The sequence below is a fragment of the Crinia signifera genome, chromosome 8 (genome assembly GCF_055691185.1).
Source record: "Crinia signifera chromosome 8, ASM5569118v1, whole genome shotgun sequence".
NCBI lineage: Eukaryota > Metazoa > Chordata > Amphibia > Anura > Myobatrachidae > Crinia > Crinia signifera.
The window spans coordinates 10,029,320-10,054,007 of NC_139224.1; the positions used below are offsets into that span (position 1 = coordinate 10,029,320).

The 24,688-nt window shown below is 49.5% G+C and overlaps 1 protein-coding gene across 2 annotated transcripts in view; it reads right to left on the reverse strand.

Moving 5' to 3' along the window:
• Nucleotides 1-6,700: 6,700 nt before the first annotated feature.
• The window catches only part of LMCD1 (LIM and cysteine rich domains 1), a 52,632-nt gene continuing 34,644 nt past the window's right edge, over nucleotides 6,701-24,688 (reverse strand). For both annotated transcript variants that reach the window (XM_083155737.1, XM_083155736.1), the window contains exons 2-6: nucleotides 22,941-23,029; nucleotides 11,321-11,576; nucleotides 9,384-9,689; nucleotides 8,659-8,874; nucleotides 6,701-7,508 (exon numbers count right to left, since the gene is read on the reverse strand). In XM_083155737.1, the coding sequence (XP_083011863.1) occupies nucleotides 7,443-7,508; nucleotides 8,659-8,874; nucleotides 9,384-9,689; nucleotides 11,321-11,576; nucleotides 22,941-23,029 (933 nt within the window). In that variant the 3' untranslated portion in view covers nucleotides 6,701-7,442. The remainder of the gene's footprint in view (nucleotides 7,509-8,658; nucleotides 8,875-9,383; nucleotides 9,690-11,320; nucleotides 11,577-22,940; nucleotides 23,030-24,688) is intronic.

Genomic DNA, 24,688 nt, shown 5'->3' on the forward strand with positions numbered 1-24,688 from the left:
AAAACCCGAAAAGTGGCCGGTGCACATCTCTACAATAAAGTACATCTTTTTTATGTTTAGTTGCAAAAGCGCAACAAAGTAGAAACTATTAGAACCTAGGCCCTCATTCTGATTTAATCGGACGTTTGGGGTTCTGTGCATGCGGATGGTATATTATACACATGTGCAGTTCACCTTTGCATACGGCTTTGGCGACTTGCATAGTCCCCTCGCAGTTAACAAGTGTATTTGTCGGAATGGCCGGGAGGGTCCCGAAAATCAGGTCCCCCTCACTGTCCCAGGGGGCCAAGCCTCTCGGACTGCATGCAGTCTCCCGTGACCCCCCGTCGGCGGGGAAGAGGTCCGTTGGACCAAAGAAACGAATCTCATGAAATACCGGAATTGGACATGGGGGCGTGGCCACGAGGACATGATTGTGCTGGCCATGCCCCTAAACATGCCGGTTCTTCCATGGCCCCGCCCATGCCACACCCCTTTCTCAGCTGTCAGCGGCCCCTCCCACTGAACTGGCTTCCCTCTCCCTAGGGCAGCTATAAAGTAGACAACCCTGCCCTAGGTCCCAAGAAGAAATCTTAAAAACATGTAAAGGAACGCTGTTAGTAAGCAATGCTATATCTCTATGGCTGGAAATTCAGAGGCCAGGTCAGGGGTGAAATCAGATTAATATGTACCAAAATATTTGACAGCGCTGCCAATTGTCCATTTGCTATAAATGGAATTTAGGATTTCATAGAACACTTATTCGCCTTCTTGGGATATGGGACAATGTGAGAGGATTACATGTCTCATGCTTCTTGTGTGATAGAAGGTTTGGACTCCAGGCATGGAATTCTGTCCCATGTCAGCAAGGACTTGTTGCAAAGATCATGTTGACACGGTTTAAATGTTGACATCTAAAAAAATGTTGACATATGAAATGTCAGTACTGTTTAAATGTTGACATTAGGGTTTTGGAGGTTAGGGCTTGAAGCATACTTGAAGCATACCTATTTTTGGAAAAGCCTGTCAGGGAGATTGTGGAGGATGCACCAAGAAGCGCAGTGGGCGTGTACTGCTACATCTGAGAGGTGTGTCATACAATGACTTATATCCAAATGTAGATGAGCCCCAAAGCAGTTAGTAAGATCTAGAGAAGACACTGATATGTTGTTCATATTTTATGTCTAAAGGCCCATACACACTGGGCGACTTTGAGCTGAAAGTCGCTCAAAACAGCAGGTTTGAGCGGCTTTCAGCTCAAAGCCGCCCAGTGTGTATGGCCCGGCTATGAGCAGTGAGCGCTGCTGCGCGCTCCCGCATCATCGCCGGAAAAGCCGCTGATCTGCTGGTTATACCAGCAGATCAGCGGCTTTCAGGACGGCTTTGCGTAGCACTGTGCTATGTAACGCTGTCCTCCCTCTCCATCGGCACCGGGCAGGGAGAAAGCCGCTCAGTGTGTATGCCCTGGCTATGAGCAGTGAGCGCTGCTGCGCGCTCCCGCATCATCGCCGGAAAAGCCGCTGATCTGCTGGTTATACCAGCAGATCAGCGGCTTTCAGGACGGCTTTGCGTAGCACTGTGCTATGTAACGCTGTCCTCCCTCTCCATCGGCACCGGGCAGGGAGAAAGCCGCTCAGTGTGTATGCCCCGGCTATGAGCAGTGAGCGCTGCTGCGCGCTCCCGCATCATCGCCGGAAAAGCCGCTGATCTGCTGGTTATACCAGCAGATCAGCGGCTTTCAGGACGGCTTTGCGTAGCACTGTGCTATGTAACGCTGTCCTCCCTCTCCATCGGCACCGGGCAGGGAGAAAGCCGCTCAGTGTGTATGCCCTGGCTATGAGCAGTGAGCGCTGCTGTGCGCTCCCGCATCATCGCTGGGAAAGCCGTTCATCTGCTGGTTATACCAGCAGATCAGCGGCTTTCAGGACGGCTTTGCATAGCACTGTGCTATGCAAAGCCGTCCTCCCCCTCCATCGGCACCGGGCAGGGAGAAAGCCGCTCACTGTGTATGCACTGAGCGGCTTTCCCCCAGTCGATGAATGCGATCATCACTGTCCATACACACTGGGCATAGCCGCCCAGTGTGTATGGACCTTTACACGTGGTTCCATATACAGGTGGCCACAAGACACATTATTTGTAAATACACCATGGGTCTAATTCAGGTTGGTTTGCAAAAGCAAACTCCTTCTTTGATGGACAAATGCATGCTGCACTGCAGGTGGGGCAGATGTAACATGCAGAGAGAGTTACATTTGGGTGGGGTATGTTCAAAAGGGTTGGGATCGTTTGGTCTACAGCATGTTGGTCGACAAGCATTAGGTCAACACTGTTAGGTCGACATGGTTCTAGGTCGACATGGGAGAAGGTCGACATAGGTCTAGGTCAACAGGTCAATAGGTCGACACAAGCATTAGGTCGACAGTGTCTAGGTCAACAGTCAAAGGCTCGACATAGGGTTTTTCACTGTTTTTTGACCCGAACGTCAACACAGTCGACATGAACACAGTTTCCAGTGCCTGCTGCGCTCGGCACACTATTTTATTCTCCTACAGTACCACACCCTAGTGGATGGTAGGGCATGAAATACCACCTGTCGGCACATGTCGGTTCAAAAAACAGTGAAAAACCACATGTCGACCTTTTGACTGTCAACCTAGACACTGTTGACCTAATGCTTGAGTCAACCTGTCGACCTAAACCCATGTCGACTTAGACCCATGTCGAGCTAGAACCATGTTGACCTAACGGTGTCGACCAACATACTGTAGACCCAATGACCGTATCCCGTTCAAGCTGAAATCTAAACTGCAGTTTAAAAATAAAGCAGCCAGTATGTACCCTGCACAAAAACAAAATAACACCCAAATGTAACTCTCTCTGCACATGTTACATCTGCCCCACCTGCCGCACAGCATGTTTTTTTCCCATGAAAGATGGAATTTGCTTTGAAAACCAACCTGAATCACCCCCATATCTCATAGGGATTATTGCGGGATTAATTAAGCCTGATTGAGTGATACGGCGGACGGAAGCAGATCGTGCTTGGATCTATTCGCAGTCGACGTGGGCCTATGGGGCCCATTTATCATGATTGCATTTACAATGCGATCTGGGCGGAATATTACCGCCCAGGATCGCATTGTAAAATGCGATCATATCGGGCAATGTATCAATATTAAGGGCGCAGGGACAGGGCTCCGATAGGAGCCCGTCCCTGCGAAGCCCTAACCCGGAAGCCGGGGAGTCAGCACATGCGCGGTTATGCGCTGATCCCCGCCGACCCCTCTTAACGCACTGCCCTGCTCGGGCAGTGCGATGTGTAGCCATAGGCTACAATGGGCTATCGCCATATCAGAATGGCGATAGCCCAGGGGTGCGATGCCGGGCTGCCCGATGTTGATACATCGTGCAGCTTCGCTTCCCCCATATAAACCTATGGGGGATGCAGCCGGCGGCGCTGCAGGGAGGATCGCAGCAGGGATCGGAGATCCCTGCTGCGGTCCCCCTTTAATACATTTGGGGGATACTAAATATTTGTGGTGAACCCCCGAAAACTGATGTTTTCGGGGATTTAACCGCAAATATTGCTTGATAAATGCGGCCCTATGTAAGCTAGTGGTGAGTTACAGAACAGAACCACCCCAGATCCCTCCTAGGGACTCCCTTGGGGTCCGCCAGCTTCTTCCAGCCAGTTATTTTGTATTTTAATTAAATAAAATGACAAGAAGCACAATCTGTGTTTATAGGACCCTGCATTTGGTGTCTTAGTACACTGTCTATAGATTAATGCACCGCATAGTAAGAATATAATAAAACCCTTATTTATGTGCCTTGTTTACAGCCGGGGAGCCGTGTTTAATACCTGAGATTGGGCTAAATGCACAAATTGTACCGGAAATAGCCGCTAACTGAACGCGTTACGGAAGTACCCAATAAATAATCGCAGCCAGCTGCAGGTTTTAGTTTTAATCCTCTCGCTGTACGGCTGGCGTTTCCTGAGCACTAATCCTAAATTATCGGAATGTGTCCTACTTATTAGGAAGAATGAATTGATACGGTTACTTTGTGTACAAACACGGATTCTCCCGGGGAACATTCTGCGATTGAACACAGCGAGATGCTGCGAGGGAACGAGATCAAGGGGACATAAGAAATTACTTTATTAACTTGGAAAAAGCCTCCGGCTCAGAGCTTCCTCCGGACTCACAGAGGCGCTGGGAAATTAGGCAGGGACCGTCTCTGAGTGTTAGTCTGCCGCATGTACAGTAAGTGATCCTATGCGGAATACTTACTTATAATACCACACACAGGGTGGGTCGGTATTATCAGAAGGTGTCACTGATGTATCGCACGTGGATGGAAGATAACCAGGAACAGGATTATTCAGCAGCTGGAACCTGCAGGGTTAACAAGGTATGCTGAAATGGCATGTGCAGGGTTAAAACAGTATACACAAGGTATAGACAACAGACAGGTCTGTACTTTATGACCGTCTGCAAGGGCGTAACTACCATAGGTGCAGGGGTTGCAGCTGCTATGGGGCCCAGAGAGCTGAAGGGGGCCCATCTTTACTGTCTAAGTAATATGTTTTACATACATTTATCACCATCAGTTGCCAAATTGGGGGCCCTTACAAACTAGTTACACCCCTGGCCGTCTGAGTCATACTACACTTGGGGGGAAATTTACTAAGAATACGAATACGATATTTCGTATTTGTATTCTTAATATGAATAAATACGAAAGCACACAGCCGTATGCAAATTCGTGTTCCGGAGGGGAATTTACAAAGCAGTCAAATACGACTGCTTTGTAACCCTCTGATGTCTTATTCATTCGTATTAGCGGCCGTATATACGGCCGCTAATTCAAATTCATATAGGCATTCTGCACGGATCAGTCAAAAAATTGAAAAATAAATAATAATAAAAAAAACAGCGTGGTCCCGTCCCCCGGCCGTAACCAGGCTGAAAGAGCCGGGGCTGGTATTAAAAAATCAAGTAGGGCTAGGGTCCCCCGTATTTTAAGATCCAGCCCCAGGCCCAACCATCCAGCAGGGGGGAGACTTTTTATACAAGTCCCCCTGGCCAAAGCATTCAGCCCTACCGACCAGTCAGCAGTCAGCCTGGCCAGGGGTCCTGGAGGAGTGGGGACCCCCCAATAAAGGCATGGGCGTGTTATGGGAGCGACATGGGTGGGTTATGGGAGCGGCATGGGCATGTTATGGGAGCTGGCTTGGGTGTGTTATGGGAGCGGCATGGGTGTGTTATGGGAGGGACATGGGTGTGTTATGGGAGGGACATGGGCGTGTAATGGGAGGGGCATGGGTGTGTTATGTGAGCGGCATGGTCGTGTTATGTGAGTGGCATGGTCGTGTTATGGGAGCGGCATGATCGTGTTATGGGAGTGGCATGGGTGTGTTATGGGAGCGGCATGGGTGTGTTATGGGTGCGGCATGGGCGTGTTATGGGCGTATTTCGGCATACAGCTGTGTTCTTTTCTGTAGCAGCCATGTCTTAAGAATGTTACAAGACAGACTGTGCCAGGCAGGGGCTGCTTGGGGTGCGATGTTGCAACTGATGGTTCATCGATGGTGGGGAGATCAGATAACCTTGCCGTGCTCAGGTATGCAAAACTGGACATGTCAGGGTTTGCTTCGTCCCCCGCACAGTACAGAAGGCTGACTTCGGCACTTGTGAATGCGTGAGAACTCGCAGCCGTGCATGATCTGTGTGTACGTGTGAATCAGGCCCATAGGACGAGCACTGTGTGTGCACATACAGAGCAAACCACATTATTTGCATTAGAGAACTTTGAATGATGGTGATGGAGGTCAGAGGACTAACAACCCCACCGAGGGCCGGAACCAGCTTTGTTAGCAAAAAAAGGACACAACTGGGCGAAACCATACTGCACTGCAGGTGGGGCAGATGTAACATGTGCAGACTGGAAACTGTTATTTAAAGTTGTATTGATGCCTAATCCTAATTTCTATATTGCTAACAAAACAGATGGGTACAGTATAAGTGTAAGCGATGTACCGTACACCTGGTGTAGCTATGCATGATTGTATACAGTGTGGCATTTATTTAGTGGACGCAGTTTGTGCATGTGTATTGGGGCACCATTGTGGCCTCCTTTGCCACAGGATGGACGGACAGAACATTTCTAGTAGGGGCCTTTGCGCAGGTGCAGGTGGTGGCCACACAATAAAAAAGGCCAGGCAGCATTTTCTACCCGCCTTCCAGCCTTAAGCATACTGATTGGTGGATGTCTGGAGCTATCCACCAATCATAGTATAGCATTCTCTACCTGAGAATGGCCTTTAGCCAGTGAATGGCTACCAGCATGCTGATTGGTCGATGGCTGGAGCTATCCACCAATCATAGTATAGCATTCTCTACCTGAGAATGGCCTTTAGCCAGTGAATGGCTGCCAGCATGCTGATTGGTCGATGGCTAGACCAGTGCTGACAGCCCTTTGCTGAATGGAAGTATAAGGACAGCGCAGGACCACGGGGTGGTTTAATGTTTTAGGTTGCAGTCACAGTTCGTTTGTATGACACAGAATCAGCCCCAAAGTCTTCTCATCTCTCGCAGCCACCAGAACCCGGACCTTTGTTTCTTACCATTGGTATTCGGATGTTAATTCCCACATGGACGACTCATACATTGCAGTTACATCATTCACCCTCACCACCGCATAAGAAAGGCGGGTTCCAATCTGACAGACCAGTAACCATCATTTTATTTAGAAGCGTCACATCACCCAATGCCTTGTCAGTAAATGTTACATGAATATAACATACAAGTATGGAATTAAATAACTACTGGCTTTACTTAAGCAGATTTCCTAATCATGGAGAGATTCTGTTGAGAATAATTTTTGCGAGGCTGAAACATCTTCATATTTGTAGCCTGAATTATATATATACTGTATAAGATATTGCACCAAAACGCATGTGGGGGAACTGAGTAAATGAATTAAGGTCCTTTAAAATTTACAGGTGATGGCGTGCGCGGCTCGCGGCTGACTGGCACAAACGCGGTATGTACAAATGCCAACGAATAAACACTTTACACCAATCAACATACAAAAATAAATATTATATCTGTTAGTATTCCAGTAATTTGGCAAATATACTTTGGGTCAAGCCCTGGTAGCGACAATGCCCAAAAAATGAACCATTTGCACAGTTACACCTCCGGTTAAGCTCCACAGCAAACGTTTCACTAAATAAGCCGCCACCTTTGTGCGTTGGTGTTGGAGACACATCGCTGGTCTACAGATGGCCCTTGATGCTTATGTAGCCTATGGGAAGTATGGCATCAGGGGTATGTATCATGTAAGCGTCTCGTAGCTGGGCGCTGTAAGGTCTGGGCGCAATGGGTTCTTGGTGTAATGTGTGGATGTATCTGTACTGCAGAATATACTGTAGGACGTCTGCGCTGTCCGCACGCTCAGGAGTAGTGTGCTCTGTGCCAGGATTTGCCATCGAGATGCTGATAGTCTTCTGAGAATATGATCTGCAGGACGAAGATGCAGCAAGAAGACAGTGTAAGAAGAGGCATTGGTAATTATTATAAATCAATATTCAATTATCTTCATATCTTATATTATAGTCAACCAAGTGACCTTACCTTCACTTACCGGCCGAGTCCTGCTGCAGGCCCCGAAACACAGGCTTCCTCAATGCAAGATGCTGGCGGCCAATTAAAATGCAGCACCGGCTGGTGAGCCAATAAGAACTTGTGTACCGGCAGCTGCTCTAATTGGCTAACGGTACACAAGCTCTATTTGGCTCAAAAGCCAGTGCAGCATTTTAATTGGCAGCTGGCGCCCTGCATTGAGAAAGCAGGCAGCACAGGGGAGGAAGTCTGTGGGGTGGGGGGGTTTCTATGGTAATTTATCTTGCACATTTTTTTTAATTGTGGAAATGTAAGCTCTGTAAATTGAGAGGGACTTAAATAAATTGGTATGGGTCGTCTCGCCGACAGTAAAAAAGTTGACACTATTGGGCGACATGCCAAAAGGTCGATACACCAAAAAGCTTGACGTGTATTAGGTGGACATGGATAAAAGGTGAACACAAGCAAGATGTAAACATGGAAAATGTCGACATGGAAAATGTCGACATGAGTTCTAAAAAATAATAATTGGTCTCTGTCGACATGGACAAGTATAAGTGTACCGCATCCCTCACATGGTTCGCTTCACTCGCCATTCTTCAAGAACGGTGCCTTGCGGCGCTTGTCCCACTATCATATTCTCCCGCCATGTCCACCGGGACGGTTAATAATGAACGAGTCCTTTTTTTTTTTTTTAAATTGTGAAAAACTCGTGTCAACTTTTTCCATGTTCAACCTAATGCATGTCAGTCTTTTATTGTGTCGACCTTTGGGCTGTTGCCCAATCGTGGTCGACTTAATGACTGTCAACCTTTTTACTGTCGCACTTGTTCAGAATGGGTCCTGCCACCGCATCTCAGAAATGCAAGGGGCAGTCGCGGGAAGGGGCGGAGGCGGATAGCCATTGAATTGAATGGCGCCTCCCACTGTGCATGCCAGGGACATGGCAGCCATTTTGCATTATTATTATATAGATATTATGGCTATAAAGTGACTTTTAAGGTCAATAAAATATCCTCTTGTGAACTCCATCCTGGCTTCTACCTACCTCATCGCATCCTGCGCAGCGCGGCCTCTCGCTCTCGCAGTAATGCCTCCCGCACCACAGGCGGTTGTTCTTCCAGAAATAGATCAAGTTTACCAGGGGCTCCCGGCATTGGCAGCACACAAAGCAGGCGGGGTGCCACTGTTTCTTGTACCCGGCGCGCTCTGCATATACGGCTGGGGCATCGCCGGGCATCAGCTGCTGGCATAACTCACACAGCTGAAAGGTAAAAGAACAATCAGGACATTGTTACTGACAGAGGGCGGGATGTTCTAACATCCGCAGCCCCGCCCCCTTCGCCGCCCATCGCATACATAATTATCGCGTTAAGAGCTGTCCTTTGCGGTGAGTCAGCGGGTCCCAGCGGCTCCCCCCTTCCTCCCACACCCGGCGCTGCTGCTGCTGCGCCGGGCCCTCCTCCTCCCTGCACCCAGAAGAGGATCACAGTGCAGGGAGGAGGTCACAGGTCCTGGCAGCACAGCTCTGGGTCGGTGCGGAGCAGCGGTGGGCTGGTGCGGGGCGGCGGTGGGTCGCGGTAGAAGCCCATTGGCTTCTATGGGGCATCGCCAGATTTTTCTGGCAAAGCCCCCCATCGCGGTAACCCAGCGGGGTTTTTTTACTGCATTTTTAGTTTAGAGAATCTCCCCCAGAGTGTAGTAGGGTCATAATAAGGAGGAGAAGATAAGACACGGAGAACATCCTCCTTAGGGGATCTCTTATACACTCACAAAGTCTTTGTTGCCAGCAGGCTCCTCCTCGGTGCCATTTGGGGTCTTTGTCGCGTTGGGGTCTTTTTCTTCCAGTTTGACGCTACAGGGTAACATCACTTCGGCCACCCCCATGGCCTTCTCCTTGTACTGCTTCACAAAGGCCTCCATCACCGGCTTCTCAGCCTCTGACAGCCCCTGGCACTGCGCCGGGTCATGGTCATGGGCGGGTAGCTGCGTTACCAGCTGCAGGCGACGATAATGTGCCCCTTCCGTGCCAGCAATGGGCTGCATCTGCTTTGGGATTAGCTGCATGTATCGCATGGCCTGAGGAGAGAAATGTGATCACACCATCGGCCACTTACTACATTTCTAATATATATCAGACGCAACCTGAAGTAACTTCAATGGAGAACTAAGCCCAACGCTCCCAGGGCCTTTATGGTGGGTCTGTTGGCCCGCGCTGATTACAGAGCTTACAATCACTTTTGCGGTGACCCCTGTTTGCAGCCGACAGACTGCGAAGCACATTTTTGTGGGTTCTGTATCTGGTTGGAGGACATTGTGATGTCAGTACAGTATATGAGAACTGCGCTAATTTAGAATTAGAGGTGAGCAACCGTTCCTCAACACGTTCCCATCATTGTTCATTCGGACGCTGAATTCGGCAGGTTTTACCAATGGAATTTTGGCCTTGCGTGTTCCCAGATTGGTCGCTATGGACAACATCTCCATCTGTCTTCGTAGAAGGTGTGACACATTCCCCCTAGTGTGTATGACCATGTAGGGCATTTCTGGGTCTTATGGGCACACCTATGGGCACCTTTACTGTATATATATGTAAGCTTTAGTATGTAAGCTCTGACGAGCAGGGCCCTCTCTCTCCCCACATGTGCTTTTCCTTTCTTCCTGGCTATGTGCCCTGTACTTGTCCTCTATTGTATTCTATACTATTTCCTGTTCGGGATACGGTCAACATGATGGTCGAAAAGCATTAGGTCAACACCATTATGTCGACATGGGGAAAGGTCCACATGGGTCTAGGTTGACATGGGTCTAGGTTGACATGGGTGTAGGTCGACAGGTCATTAGGTTGACACAAGCATTAGGTCGACATGGCTGCTTTATTTTTAAACTGCAGTTTAGATTTCATCTAGAACGGGATATGGTCATTGGGTTTACAGTATGTTGGTCAACACCGTTAGGTCAACATGGGCATAGCTCGACATGGTTCTAGGTCGACATGGGTCTAGGTCGACAGGTTGACTCAAGCATTAGGTCAACAGTGTCTAGGTCGACAGTAAAAAGGTCGACATGGGGTTTTTGACAGTTTTTTGAGCCGACATGTGCCGACAGGCGGTATTTAATGCACTACCATCCATTAGGGCAGTGGTTCCCAACCCTGGTCCTCAAGTACCCCCAACAGTGCACGTTTTCCAGGTCACCCGGCAGGTGCACTCATTATTCAGGCACATTTGAAAATATCACAGGTGGAGCTAATTATGTCACCTGTGGTTCTGTGTGGAGACCTGGAAAACGTGCACTGTTGGGGGTACTTGAGGACCAGGGTTGGGAACCACTGCACTAGGGCATGGTGGGAGAATAAAAATAGTGTGCCGAGCGCAGCGAGCCATGCAAGGGGAGGGGACGCGGTGCACTTTAACCTGTGTCCATGTCGACGTTGTCGACATTTGGGTAGAAAAACCCCATGTCGACCTAGACCATGTCGAACCAATGCTTGTGTCGACCTAATGACCTGTCGACCTAGACCCATGTCGACCTAATGGAGTCAACCTAATGCTTGTAGACCAACTTGTTGTAGACCAAACGATCCCAACCCTCCTGTTCTGCTTATTCCTTTACGTACTCTGTAATTGGGCGCTGCAGATCCCTTGTGGCACCATATAAATAAAGGATAATAATAAATAATATGTTTATAGTACTTGTGATGAACGTACCAGCTTTTGGTTAAGTCCGGGAGGTGCCCACTCATACGTGACCGTGAGGAAGCTGGGATCCTTGCGTGAGGTAATGGGGTTGGTGATTATCATGCGATTCCTCTTGTAGATGCGCGCCCCCTCGCTGCCCTTCACCCGCGCCGTCAGCCCAAAGTAAGGGGTATCCGACAGCAGCTGCCCAATCCGATAGTCCTCCTCCCCATCCGGTGGCAGAGCATGTTCCTCACGCGGGCACTGACACAGATCACAGGATTTCCTGCCAGGAGACAAGATGGCAATGACATCAGTCTACTTTATGCAATGACAAAACCCACAGCGCCAACACCGGACAGACTGTTTCCCCCTTGTTGGGGCTCACAGTTGCTGGGGCGAGACCTTCTCTTCCTGGGGGAGATGTATCATAGCTTGGGGTGAGATAAAGTGGGAGAGAGATAAAGGGACAGATGTGTTAAACCTAATAACGAACCGCCCAATCAGCTCCTAACTGTCAAGTTACGGGCTGGGTTTGAAAAATGACAGCTAAGAGCTGACTGGCTGCTTCATTTTATCACCTTCCACTTTATCACTTCACCAGGCTTAATTCATGTGCCCAAAGTACCAACAATCAGCCCATAACTGTCATTTTTACAAACACATGATGTAAAATGGCAGTTGCGGGCAGATTGGCTGCTACTTTATCTCACTTAACTCTACCACTCTCCAAGCTTTGATAACCCCCCCCCACCCAAAGAGTATCCTGCATATTTTTCCAACACTCAATTGCCAAGAACTTCTAAAAATATACATTACATACATAGATAGATAGTAATAATAAACGTCACTTTATTCTGACCATCGCTATCCCATGTGGAATTCAGATTCATAGTATCATATGCCAGCCAATCACACACCCGCAAATGCCGGCAGAACTTGTGAATGACTGAGCGGTTAAAGGCACTTTTTTTATCGGACGATGTTGGCTGATATAAAATCGATCTTCATCAATGTTGGTCTTCCAAGCCTAGAACACACATTTACTTATATCAATTTTTTAATATTCGTAAACATGCGTTCTAATCCTGGAAGCCTAACATCGATGAAGATGATTATAAATCGACCAACATCGACGATTAGTAAATATACCCCTTTCTAGTCAATTTGGTTCTATCATTTATTATCGCTGAGATTTTATTCGTACCGATGGACTGGAAGAGAATAGTCTCGGTTGGAAATCCATACGAGGACAGCGGCTACAATATCCCTGACAGGGTATTGTCTAATCGCTGTGCCCAATTATCCCCCCACAAATGACATAACTCTCTTGTTGGATAAAATTGGCCACAGCAGCCATCTTTATTGAAACAATACAAAATTAACAATAATCAAAAACATTCCCCACGGAAGGTGGTCCCCGAGGCCCTCAATAAATCAATCCACACCTCTAAGCACTTCCAGGAGTTGTTACCCCCAGCCGATAGCGATTGGCTCGAGGGCACCAATTGTCAACACCCAGTGCTCATTAATTAGCCTCACCCAGGGGAGTCCAGCCCCCTCATGGGGCCCTCCCCGCCGCATAATTAAGCCTCAATGCCACTAACCTCGAGGACCCCCCTCCGCACAGGCCACTGTGACAAAAGACAACCTATCAATAATTCTTCCTAAAAATTATAAAATTAGGGAGGGTGGGTGGGAGCTGTTCAGAAAAATCTCCCAGTGACCCCTATTTCCTGCCTGCACTCTGCTTATATACCCTTACTACACCCCGTTAAGCCCCTCCCCTTATGACCCTCTCCTTAGACACCCCTTCTATGACTGTCCAGCTAGTCAGCTCCCTACAAACCCTGTCAGGGGAGCCTACCCCCAGGCTTTGCCTCCAGTCCGGCTCCTACATGACAGGGTATTGTCTAATCGCTGTGCCCAATTATCCCCCCACAAATGACATAACTCTCTTGTTGGATAAAATTGGCCACAGCAGCCATCTTTATTGAAACAATACAAAATTAACAATAATCAAAAACATTCCCCACGGAAGGTGGTCCCCGAGGCCCTCAATAAATCAATCCACACCTCTAAGCACTTCCAGGAGTTGTTACCCCCAGCCGATAGCGATTGGCTCGAGGGCACCAATTGTCAACACCCAGTGCTCATTAATTAGCCTCACCCAGGGGAGTCCAGCCCCCTCATGGGGCCCTCCCCGCCGCATAATTAAGCCTCAATGCCACTAACCTCGAGGACCCCCCTCCGCCACCAAGCACGGGGTTAAGCCCTTGACCCCGGGCGACCCCCCCACATCCGGAACGCTGTTTCTATCCCTTCCTGTAGTCCCAAGGACCAAACATCGATCCCTACAGCGTTCAAATGCACACCGTCTCCTCTCCAAAAAGCACCGGCACCAGACTCAAGTTCCCTGTGCCTCACCACTACCGCGCCGTTTCTAGCCATAAAACGCCCAATTGCCCTGTTGACTTTTATCCGTGCCTTATTGATCTTGTCAGCCGACCTTGCATCCCTCCAATAACGGCGCGGCACAATATCCGACCAAACTGTGATCACCTCTGGAAACATTGCCCATAAACGTAGGAGATCAAACTTGATATCCCGTATCAACTCCCTAAATGGTCTGCTCCCAAGGTCATTCCCTCCCACGTGCAACACTAATATGTCGGGAGCCCTATCGAGCCGAACAAAACGGTGAAATTCCTGTAACATTCCACTCCATACCATACCGCGCTTCCCCAGCCATCGAACCACTGCCTCCTCTCTATCCAAACCTAGCTGGCGGCCGTTCGGTCTGACATCAGCCCGCAAAGCTCCCCAAAAGACATATGAATGTCCTAAAATCCAAATCAGGCACGGGGGATGCCCTAAAATTAGAAAGAACACAATCAGCCTCAACAATCCCCTAAACGAACATATGAACGAAAACGAGACGATTCCCATCGCCCAATGCGCTTAATCAGCTCATCTCCCAAACCCATCCTAGCAGCCTCAGTTGCGGCCCCGATGCGGAAAGAGTGACCCGCGTATTCCTCCCCCTTGAGGCCCAACGTCCGCAGGACTGCTCTAAACACGCTTGTGAACTGGAACCGTGATAAAAAGGACCCATTTGCATGCATCAGCAAAGGATCCCTTTCTCTGCCCACTCTGACTTCCTTAAATATCCTCAGCCGTGCTACCGGGCACATATCTGAGCCCGGTACAGAGAAGAGAACTACCTTCTTCCCCCTCCCTAATTGATCCATCTTAGACCTCCTCACCACTAGCTCCACCCTATCCGAGTATAAATCCACATCCTCCCCTAACAAACCTCCCGGCCTGGAGACGCTTGGACTCACGAGTTCACCAATCCGCAGTGCCCCGAAGAAGGCAAGCGAAAAGGCTACCCCGAACAACCTTTCCTCGAAATTGGAACTACAGACCTCACCCAACTTCCTGCCCATATTCTGCAACAACTGGAAGGACACCGGCCTTCTCTGATCCTGTACTACATGTCCTTTTCTCCAGCCTTTTAAAGCCTGCGCAATCAGGAAATTCTTTGTGACATCAGGCCTCCCACCTGCACGAAACCCAAAAGCTAAGCCCGCCATACAGCGCGTGATCTTAGCCACTGACCAACCAATCTCCTTACAATGGCCTATGTATAGCAAGACAGCCAACTCGTCATCATCCTCTTTCAAACCTACTACCTCACACCATTCTAACCAGCTCCGCCATTCCTGATTGTATGCCGACCATGTATTTGGGGCCAAGGATTCCCTGATGAGCTGATCGACTACCCGTCCAGCAGAGCCCAGAGCCGACTCGGGAACCCGGTCCCCTCCCTGTCCGCCTCTGGCGCCAACTCCCGGAATCGTTCCCACTGTGAACGAGATAAAGAATCCGCAATGCCGTTAGAGACACCGGGAACGTGCCTAGCCACAACCCACAAATTCAAAGCCAGACATTCCAATACCAACTGCTGCAAAATAGTAACCACCGGCGGTGAAGATGCCGACAATTGATTAATAGCCATGACCACCCCCAAATTATCGCAGTAAAAACAAATCTTCCTATCGCGGAACAGCTCACCCCAAACAACAACTGCAACCAAAATAGGAAACAATTCCAACAATGCTAAATTTTTAACCAAGCCTCTCTGCACCCAAGACTCCGGCCACCGGCCCACACACCAATGTCCCTGGCAATAAGCCCCAAAACCGCCACTCCCAGCGGCGTCTGTGAAAAGGTCTAGCTCTGTAGCCACGCACGTGTCTGACATCCACAACGCCCTGCCATTAAAGGTTTCCAGAAAATATGCCCACACTCGCAAGTCCCCTTTCAACTCACTACCTAATCTGACAAAATGATGAGGAAGAACCACCCCTGCTGTCGCTGCTGCCAGCCTCCTGCTGAAAATGCGGCCCATCGGCATAATGCGACACGCAAAATTCAACTTACCCAGCAAGGACTGTAATTCCCTCAATCTGATTTTCTTCAACAGCAACGCCCTCCCTACCTCGGCCTTCAAACCCAGTAACTTTTCTTCAGGCAAGCGACACTCCATATTCACAGTATCAATGACAATACCCAAAAAACTGATCACAGTCGCAGGGCCCTCCGTCTTTCCCGGAGCAAGCGGGACCCCAAAGTCTGCCGACACCCTTTCAACAGTCCTCAACAATAAATCACATACACCGGTCCCCCCGGGACCAATACATAAAAAATCATCTAGGTAATGAATAACTGAACTGCACCCAGAGACATCCTTAACCACCCACTCCAAAAAGGAACTAAAGGCCTCAAAATAAGCACACGACAAGGAGCACCCCATCGGTAAACAACGATCAACAAAAAACTCCCCATCCCAACAACATCCCAACAAGCGCAAACTGGTTGGATGAACAGGCAGCAACCGGAATGCCGATTCAATATCAGTCTTTGCCAACATGGCCCCTTTCCCAAACCGCTTCACCCACTTAACGGCCGCATCAAAGGATGTATAAACCACCGAGCAGATGTCGGGGTCAATGCCATCATTGACCGACGCCCCTTTTGGGAAGGATAAATGGTGTATCAGACGAAACTTGTTCGCCTCCTTTTTTGGCACCACCCCCAACGGAGAGACTATCAAATCTGGCCACGGTGCCGCCCTAAACGGTCCAGCCATACGACCCAGCTGCACCTCCTTAAACAGTTTTTCCTGCACCACTTCAGGATGCTCCCTAGCAGACTTCAAATTCCTCCTAAAACTTCCTGACACCTGCACGTCAGAAGGTATCTTAAAACCTTCCCTAAACCCCTCCTCCAACAAGGCGGCTGTCCGCTGGTCAGGATACCTACGCAGATAACCCAGCATCCTTTCCAGCCGAACTGGTGTCGCCCCCTTTTGAACTACTGTCTCGGGACTTCCCTCTGAAGCATTTATTTGCCCCATGGTTCCCTCCACATGATGAACATTCATGCTTGAATTTGCATTTTGCTCCAAACCGGCATGACCCGTCGTTGAAGGCAAAGCAGAGTCCCTTCTGCATGGCCGTCCCGCTTGTGGCCTCTCTCGGCCCCCCCCCATCCCCACGAAAGGGCTGCCCACTTTTTATGGGGGCCGTTACCTTTAACCATAAAGCAATATCCTTATGATCCCAACGAATGTTGGGGCGAACTGCCTTCCTCTGCCTAAACTGCTCATCATACCTGAGCCAGGACATGCCCCCGTACACACGGTATGCCTCTCCTATCGCATCCATGTAACAGAATAAGCCTGAACAATTGTCAGGTGCCTTCTCCCCAATCACACTAGCTAAAATAGCAAATGCCTGTAACCAATTTGTGAATGACCGCGGTATCAGCCGATACCGCCGCCGTTCCTCCTCCTCCTTTTTCTCCTCCTTGCGGGGCCTATCCAGGTTAAAACGCTCTAAGGGTAGTAATGAAAATATATCCACATATTCCCCTTTCCAAATCTTCTCCCTCACCTCCTGCTTCAGGTGGGCCCCCAATGGCCCCTCAAAACATACATACACCTCCCCTTTCGCAGTGTCACTAAGCCTCCCACTCTCATCCTGCGTCACCACACTGCCCCCTTCAGCCCCTGCCCTGCTGCTGCTTTGCTCCCCGCCGGATACCAGCACCACGCTGCTCCCCGGCACCCCACTGCTAACCGGCACCCCACTGCTAACCGGCACCCCACTGCTAACCGGCACCCCACTGCTAACAGGCACACTATTACTGACCGGCACACTAATGCTAGCTGGTGTGCCCGAATTCTGCGGTGCCCATGCTGCCGCCGGGGACGGCCCCGCCCCCTGCCGCAAACCCACCAGCCAATCTGCAAAACCACTCAATAATTCGGTAAAGCCCCTACTCATTTCCCCCTGGGGGGCTAACCCTCCCCCCCCCTGACTTTGTGCTAAAGCATTAATAGACATAGAGACAGACTCACCAGGCTGCCTGGGGGCTGTGAACCCAGCAGCCGCAGGTCCAGTGTCCTGACGGGTCCCAGATGAAGAAGGACCAGGTATCTCTCCATCGTCTGCTGACGCTGCCATCTCTCTTCTCCTGTCCTCCCGACCTTCAGGTATAGCACCAGCCGGTGTGACCGCGTTGGAGGCGGAGCCAGCTGTGCGTCTCTCGCTCCGTGTACCAGGCCTGCGGTCCGCAGCCTGTACTTCTGCCCCCCTGGCACGACTCACCCTGCGCTGGGCAGCAGCATGCCCCGCATGCCCCGCCGCTCCAGGTCCAGACCCACGTGACGCCGGATCTTCTTGCACGTGGGGGGGGGGTTCCCCCCGCGCGGAGGGTTCCGCCTGCATGTTGGATTCCTCCCAGACCTGGTCCTGCGGGCGGAAGGTGCCCGGCCCGCAGCCTGGCCTGGAGGGTCCCTGACGGGGCTCCTAGAACGGCGCTGAACCCTGGGGGACACGGATGGGCTGAAGCGCTCCGGAGGCCTGGACCTCCGAGGCCGTGCGCCCGCTGGAGCAGCCTCCTGCGTTGCTGCTCCCAGTCCCCCCAGCAGACCTGACATCTGCTGCTGCAGCCACTCTGTCCCTCTGGTGCCAGCTGCCTCCCTGAGGGCAGCCAGCGCTGCAGATACCTCAGCATCAGCGTTTGGGGAAGCCATGGGAGATGCAGTGCTGCTTAGCTGTTCAGAAAAATCTCCCAGTGACCCCTATTTCCTGCCTGCACTCTGCTTATATACCCTTACTACACCCCGTTAAGCCCCTCCCCTTATGACCCTCTCCTTAGACACCCCTTCTATGACTGTCCAGCTAGTCAGCTCCCTACAAACCCTGTCAGGGGAGCCTACCCCCAGGCTTTGCCTCCAGTCCGGCTCCTACAGGACCCTGCGCTGCTGGAAATGTTTTGTCTTCCGACTGTATTGCTAACCCCACGCAGTTAGGGTGTGGCCCAGTAAGCTGTGGGGGTCATTTAGGCCTGATTCTGAGTCCACATGTGGCGGCATCTAATGTTCTTAGCAAACTGCGCAGTACCGCAACAATTATTTATTTATTAACAGTTTCTTATATAGCGCACACATATTCCACAGCGCTGTACAGAGAATATTTGAACAATCACATCAGTCCCTGCCCCAGTGGAGATTACAATCTATGGGGCAGATGTATTCAGCCTTAACAAGACATAAATGCAAGGGTGATAAGGAGAGATAAACGTCCAGCCAATCAGCTCCTAACTGCCATGTTACAGGCTGTGTTTGAAAAGTCAGTAAGGAGCTGATTGGCTGGACGTTTATCTCTCTTGCGAATGCATTATCGCACATCTCTGAGTCAGAATCAGGGCCCGGTGTTGAGGTCGTTGTGAGTCCTTCAGCATTCCCAGTACACAGCTCTTGATATCTGTGGGGGGGGGGGGGGGGGGGGGTGCTGCTGCAGCTCTGTGCTATACATTCCTGCAGCCCCCACCTAGGAAAGGCAGGGGGAGAGAGGAGGAGATACCAGCTCCGACCTTTATTCTTTAAAAAAAATTCCAGGCTTCAGAGCGCAACATCTATTTTATCCCCTGCAATATCCGCCAGGGAGTGGGATTAAGGAGCTCACTGGGCTCTGTCAGGGTAAGACCAGGCTGAGGTCATCGTCATCTTTTACACCTACTGAGGTCACCTCAATGGCAGATGCCATGGAATCAAGTGTGACCCTTCCTGTTATTCTGTGCCTACTGATCCACAGAAATGTAAAGCAAATATATTCATTTTAACTGAAATAGTTGGTGCTGACCGTACTGCAGTAAGTGATGGGTCTGACTCCGAGTCAGTTTCATGCAGTTTGTGTAGGAATCTCGTGGGTTTCAGCCATTCATGCAACACGTGCGCATTACAAAGAGTTTGGCAACTTTATATGCGTTAAATCAGGCAGAGTCACGCGATCGGAGAAGCCCGGTGGGGGCAGATGATCTGAGTGACTGCAAGGATAGATACTAATGACAATTGTGACTGTGGAAAGGGTAAAAGTGGGTGCGAATCGGAATAGGCTTCCCCATGCAGGGGCACGGATGTCTTGAGTGCAGGGGTGGAGGTCAGGGGGCTGATTAACATCGTGCCTTGAGAATTAATGGATGTGTACGGCTACAAAAATGTCCAAAATCCTTTGTTACAGGCACATAATCGAATGATTTATCCACTGGGCACCAGTCACCACAAGCTAGGGGTAGCCAAAGACTCACTTGGTGGCTGCGTTGAATACTGGTATATCTGGCCTGAAGATGACATCACCTCCCCTAAAACTTTTGGGCACGTCCGCATTTCCCTAGCCAAGCCTAGCGGTTTTTCTGTCATGCCTGTGTTTTTCTTGGCACTACCATTAACGGCCAGTGGCGTAACTATAGTCACGCAGCCCCCACGGTGGCGGGGAGGCGCTGAGAAGGTGTGGGCGCCGGTGTGGCTGCGGGGCTATAGTTAGCCACTGTCGTCTGTCCCTGCCGCCGGCGATTCTGTCTTGCGGGTCCCGGCTCTCCCGGCTTCTGCTGCTTAAAAAAAAAAAAGGGACATTCGGAAAATGGCTGCCCCCATACAAAAGACAACGGTCTGCAGTATGGGGGCAGCCATTTTCCGAATGTCACCTTTTCTTTTTTAGCAGGAGTCGCGCATGCGTACCACAGGCTGTACACATGCGCAGTGTTATCGGATAGAGGCCATTGGCTCAGAGGCTTCACTCTGGGAGGCAACAGAGTAATCTGCCGCCGGGCTCCTACTACCAAGGGGGCACCTCTCCTCCTCTGCAAGTTTGAATCAGTTTATTGAAAGACGTCAATATCGCTTCTGTGGCTGACTCCTCCTCCTAACATCATTTTTGCAAGTGTCACACCCTGTATTGGAACCCATGACCCATCTTACTGGAGACAGACACCTTACTGATTGAGCTATTTGGGGAGGCACCAATATTTATCTTGCCTCCGGGCAACTGGGGCAAACTTACGCCACTGCATTGGCTGTATCAAACTTTGCTGTTTCCCATTGCTCCTAACACCTTACCAAGCTGCCGCTGGCCCCTGGCTGTCAGACACCAATGCACAGCAGTAACTACCCTCTCCTGGAAGAATGAGTGAACCGAGGCGATTCCATACTGCAATTAGCTGCGTCTGAAGGCCCTGCAGTTATGATTTCCTGACGGCCTCCTCATTAGTCTGTCGTTGTGTAAGTTTATCGTTCGCTTGGCGTCGGCGATCAGGGGAGCGTGCAGGAGACCCATCCAGACAAGCGTCTGAGCACTTAGACATACACAGCAAAAGACCAGGCGGGGGAAACAAGTCAATATGTTCCACTCACTTCTAGAATTACTTATGAAGCCAGATACGCTTCATTACCGGGCGGCGTGATTGATACACAATATTCATTTGTTGTACAGATCCGCGTCCGCAGTATTTATATTCAGCCTGGATAGGAGTTTGTTCCAGATCTGCTTCCACCGATCATCATTAATGATCCACAAAGAGTCTGAGGCTGCAGCCAAAGGATTCGCCGGCTTTCATTTGTCATCTCGCAATATATTTCGTGTACTATTTGTTTATTTCACGTTCATTTCGGGCTCGTTCTTCGGATTTATGCAGATGTCTGGCGTGATCATCTCCCTCGCTGCTTACAGTCATTATTTACTGCTATCGTTACTTTCACTATAATATATGCAGTATGTTTTGACAAGCGGAGGGGCTCTTTAGCTCTTGTGGCACTACAAGTCCCAGCATGCAAAATAAAATAAAAAACACAAAAATGCAATAATGCTCTTAAATTAATGTGACTATACATAAAGAGGAAAGATGTATATATGACACAGTACATTTATGTTCGGGGGCCAGATGCACTAAGCTTCAAAAGTGATAAAATAGAGAGTGATAAACCACCAACCAATCATCTCCTGTATGACATTTTTCAAACACAGTCTGTGACATGTCAGGGAGGAGCTGATTGGCTGGCTGTTTATCACTCTCCATTTTATCACTTTTATCTGGCCCCGGGTGAGGACACTCACTATATGCAACTACAAACCTTAAACAAAGCAAACTGTGGGGTTAATTTGCTAAGAGGGAGTTCTGTTGAAGATGGGGGGCTGTTGCTAATAGCAACCAATGAAATTCTACTGCTTATTTATTTAGCGTCTTCTAGAAGATAATAGATAGTATCTGATTGGTTGCTATGGGAAACATCTCATCTTCCATAGTAGATTTACCCCTGTGGCAGAGGTTTGATGACAGGGGGTGTCTATATACCAGGAGAGGAAACTTGTCGTTCTAACTCTGCTGTAGGACTACAAAGGGTACATTTGCTAAAGGTTCTAAAAATGAAGAGAGGTGCTGTTGCCCATAGCAACCAATCAGAATCTACCTATGATATGAATGTAATTGGTTGCCGTCGGCAACATCCTCATTTAATTTGTAGAAGCTTCAGTGAAGTTATCCCCAAGCCTCAGGGGGATAATGGTCACTAGGTCTACAAGCATTAGGTCGACACCACTAGGTTGACATGCATGAAGGTCAACATGGCTGAAGGTCGACATGGGTTAGGTTGACAGGTAATTAGGTCGACACAAGCATTAGGTTGACATGGGGAAGGTTAACAGTCAAAAGGTCGACATGGGGGTTTTCACATTTTTTTTTTTTGGAGCCGACATGTGCCGACAGGCGGTATTTCATGCCCTACCATCCACTAGGGTGTGGTGAGAGAATAAAAAGTGTGCCAAGCGTAGTGAGGCACCGAGCCCGAAGCATGGTGAGCGCAGCGAGTCATTCAAGGGACGCGGTGCTACTTTTCCATGTCGACGGTGTCGACATTTGGGTAAAAAAACTGTGAAAAACCCCCATGTCAACCTTTTGACTGTCGACATTCCCCATGTCGACCTAATGCTTGTGTCAACTTGACCTGTCGACCTAACCCATGTCAACCTTCCTGCATGTCGACATTCAGTCATGTCGGGGATATCATACTGTTGTCATATAAAACAAAATGGCAGCTCCCAAGTGCATCTGAGGAGACTTATGGGAATGAAAGAGAAACTATTCCCCCCCCCCCCCCCCCGTCATCCAAGAGCGATCCAGTGTGAACCCTCCTGGTAGCGGCACGTCCCTCGCCAGGGAACCAGGAACATTTAAGCCTCCTCCAGCACATTTCTAATTAGTCAGATCTAATCAATTTGCACAATTATACAGTATAAACATTTACCTCCAGGGGTGCGGCTGGAATCCCAGGCACGTGTCCCCGCATCGCACACAGCGAGGTCCCCGATCGGGTCCCTGGTGACCCACAGACATCTGGGAGATAAGAAGAAGAAGGTTTATTTTATATGTGCCTTTATATCTCTCTCTATATATACTGTATACAGTATATTCTCATGGGTACACTTGCACGGGGATTTTGTAGGATTACAGTCAGGTGTAGGATTAACCAATCATACGAAACAGGTAAAAATGATCATCAGCGTTGCGGAACCCTTGTGGCGCCATGTAAATAAAGGATAATAATAACCATCATTGTCATATGTAGGTTGAAACACAGTCAAAGTGAAACAGAAACAGCTGTGCAGGTGACTGGGTGAGGAACAGCCAAACTCGGCTACAAAAGTTGGGGTTGTGGAAGACATAGTTTCATGTCACAGGTCATACATTGCCTACCCTCCCGGATTGGACCCGCCTCCCAAGTCTTCACCCCCTGCAGGAGGTCTGTTGAACCAAATGACGTGAATCGTGTCATTGTAACCCCGCTCACCGCTGTACAATGACCCGATCATGCTGGCCACACCCCCAAACCACGTGTTACCCTCATAGCTTGACCCCGCACCTTTCTCGTCAGCCCCCCCCTTCACGAAGCTGGCTGCCCTCTCCCGGAGAGAGGGCAAATATACATTTTAGTATGGGCATGCCCTTCCCACATCGTACTCTCTCTGTACATGTAACATCTGCCCCCCTGCAGTGCAGCATGGTTTTACCAAAGTACAAATTGATGTGCTCTTTCTTGCTTTATTCCCAACTCAGAATCAGACCTGTGTTCCCTATCCCACATGCTGGCTATTTTTATTCCTTTTATCATAAGCTGGTGCATGTTAATTATTATTTGTGCATTATATATGATTATTAATGTAATTCTGTAACTCTGCGTGTACTTGTAATCAGTCATGTATCTTCTTTAGTCTGTGTCTACATCATGTAAGTGTGTTCTGTATAAGGTGTAACAATGCTGTCCCCAGCGCCACAGAATGTTCCACGCTGTCATACAGACTATTTTTAAACCACGGACACGTGAAGATTAAATCGGTGCTAGATAACTGGTGAGGTATGTGCTAATCCGCCCCACCTGTCTCCCACAGGAGGTGATGCGCTATTGTCGGAGGGCATTGTGTCTTCAGGAAGGTATTCCGGCCGGGAGCAGGAAGAGCCCAGTGCTGTCTCCCCTGAGGCCAGGAGATATGCAAGGTCTGTCTGTGCTGGAACAGAGGTGGTGGCTGTACTGAGAGCACACAAGAGGTAGCAGCATGCCAGCTTCCCCCCAGACCATCCCCGGGCAGTATACAGTGGGCATCTCTGTCCTTCCACATACACATTCCCATACATGTTATAGTGATGTTCTTAGTACATTCCTCTCTTATCACTGAGCTGTAAATTGCTGTGGAAAATAGGAGGAGGGGAGAGGGTGGTGATAGCTGCGGGCGAGCACGAGGGGAGCACCAGGTCCAAATGGCGGATGTGCAGAACAGAGAATATTGTGGGGCCCCCACTGTAGTGATTGCCGAGTCCTCTATGGTGGTAGTGCACAATTTATTTATTTACAGTGTCTTATATAGCGCGGCAGATTCCGTTACAGTGTCTTATATAGCGCAGCAGATTCCGTTACAGTGTCTTATATAGCGCGGCATATTCCGTTACAGGTTCTTATATAGCACAGCAGATTCCGTTACAGTGTCTTATATAGCGCAG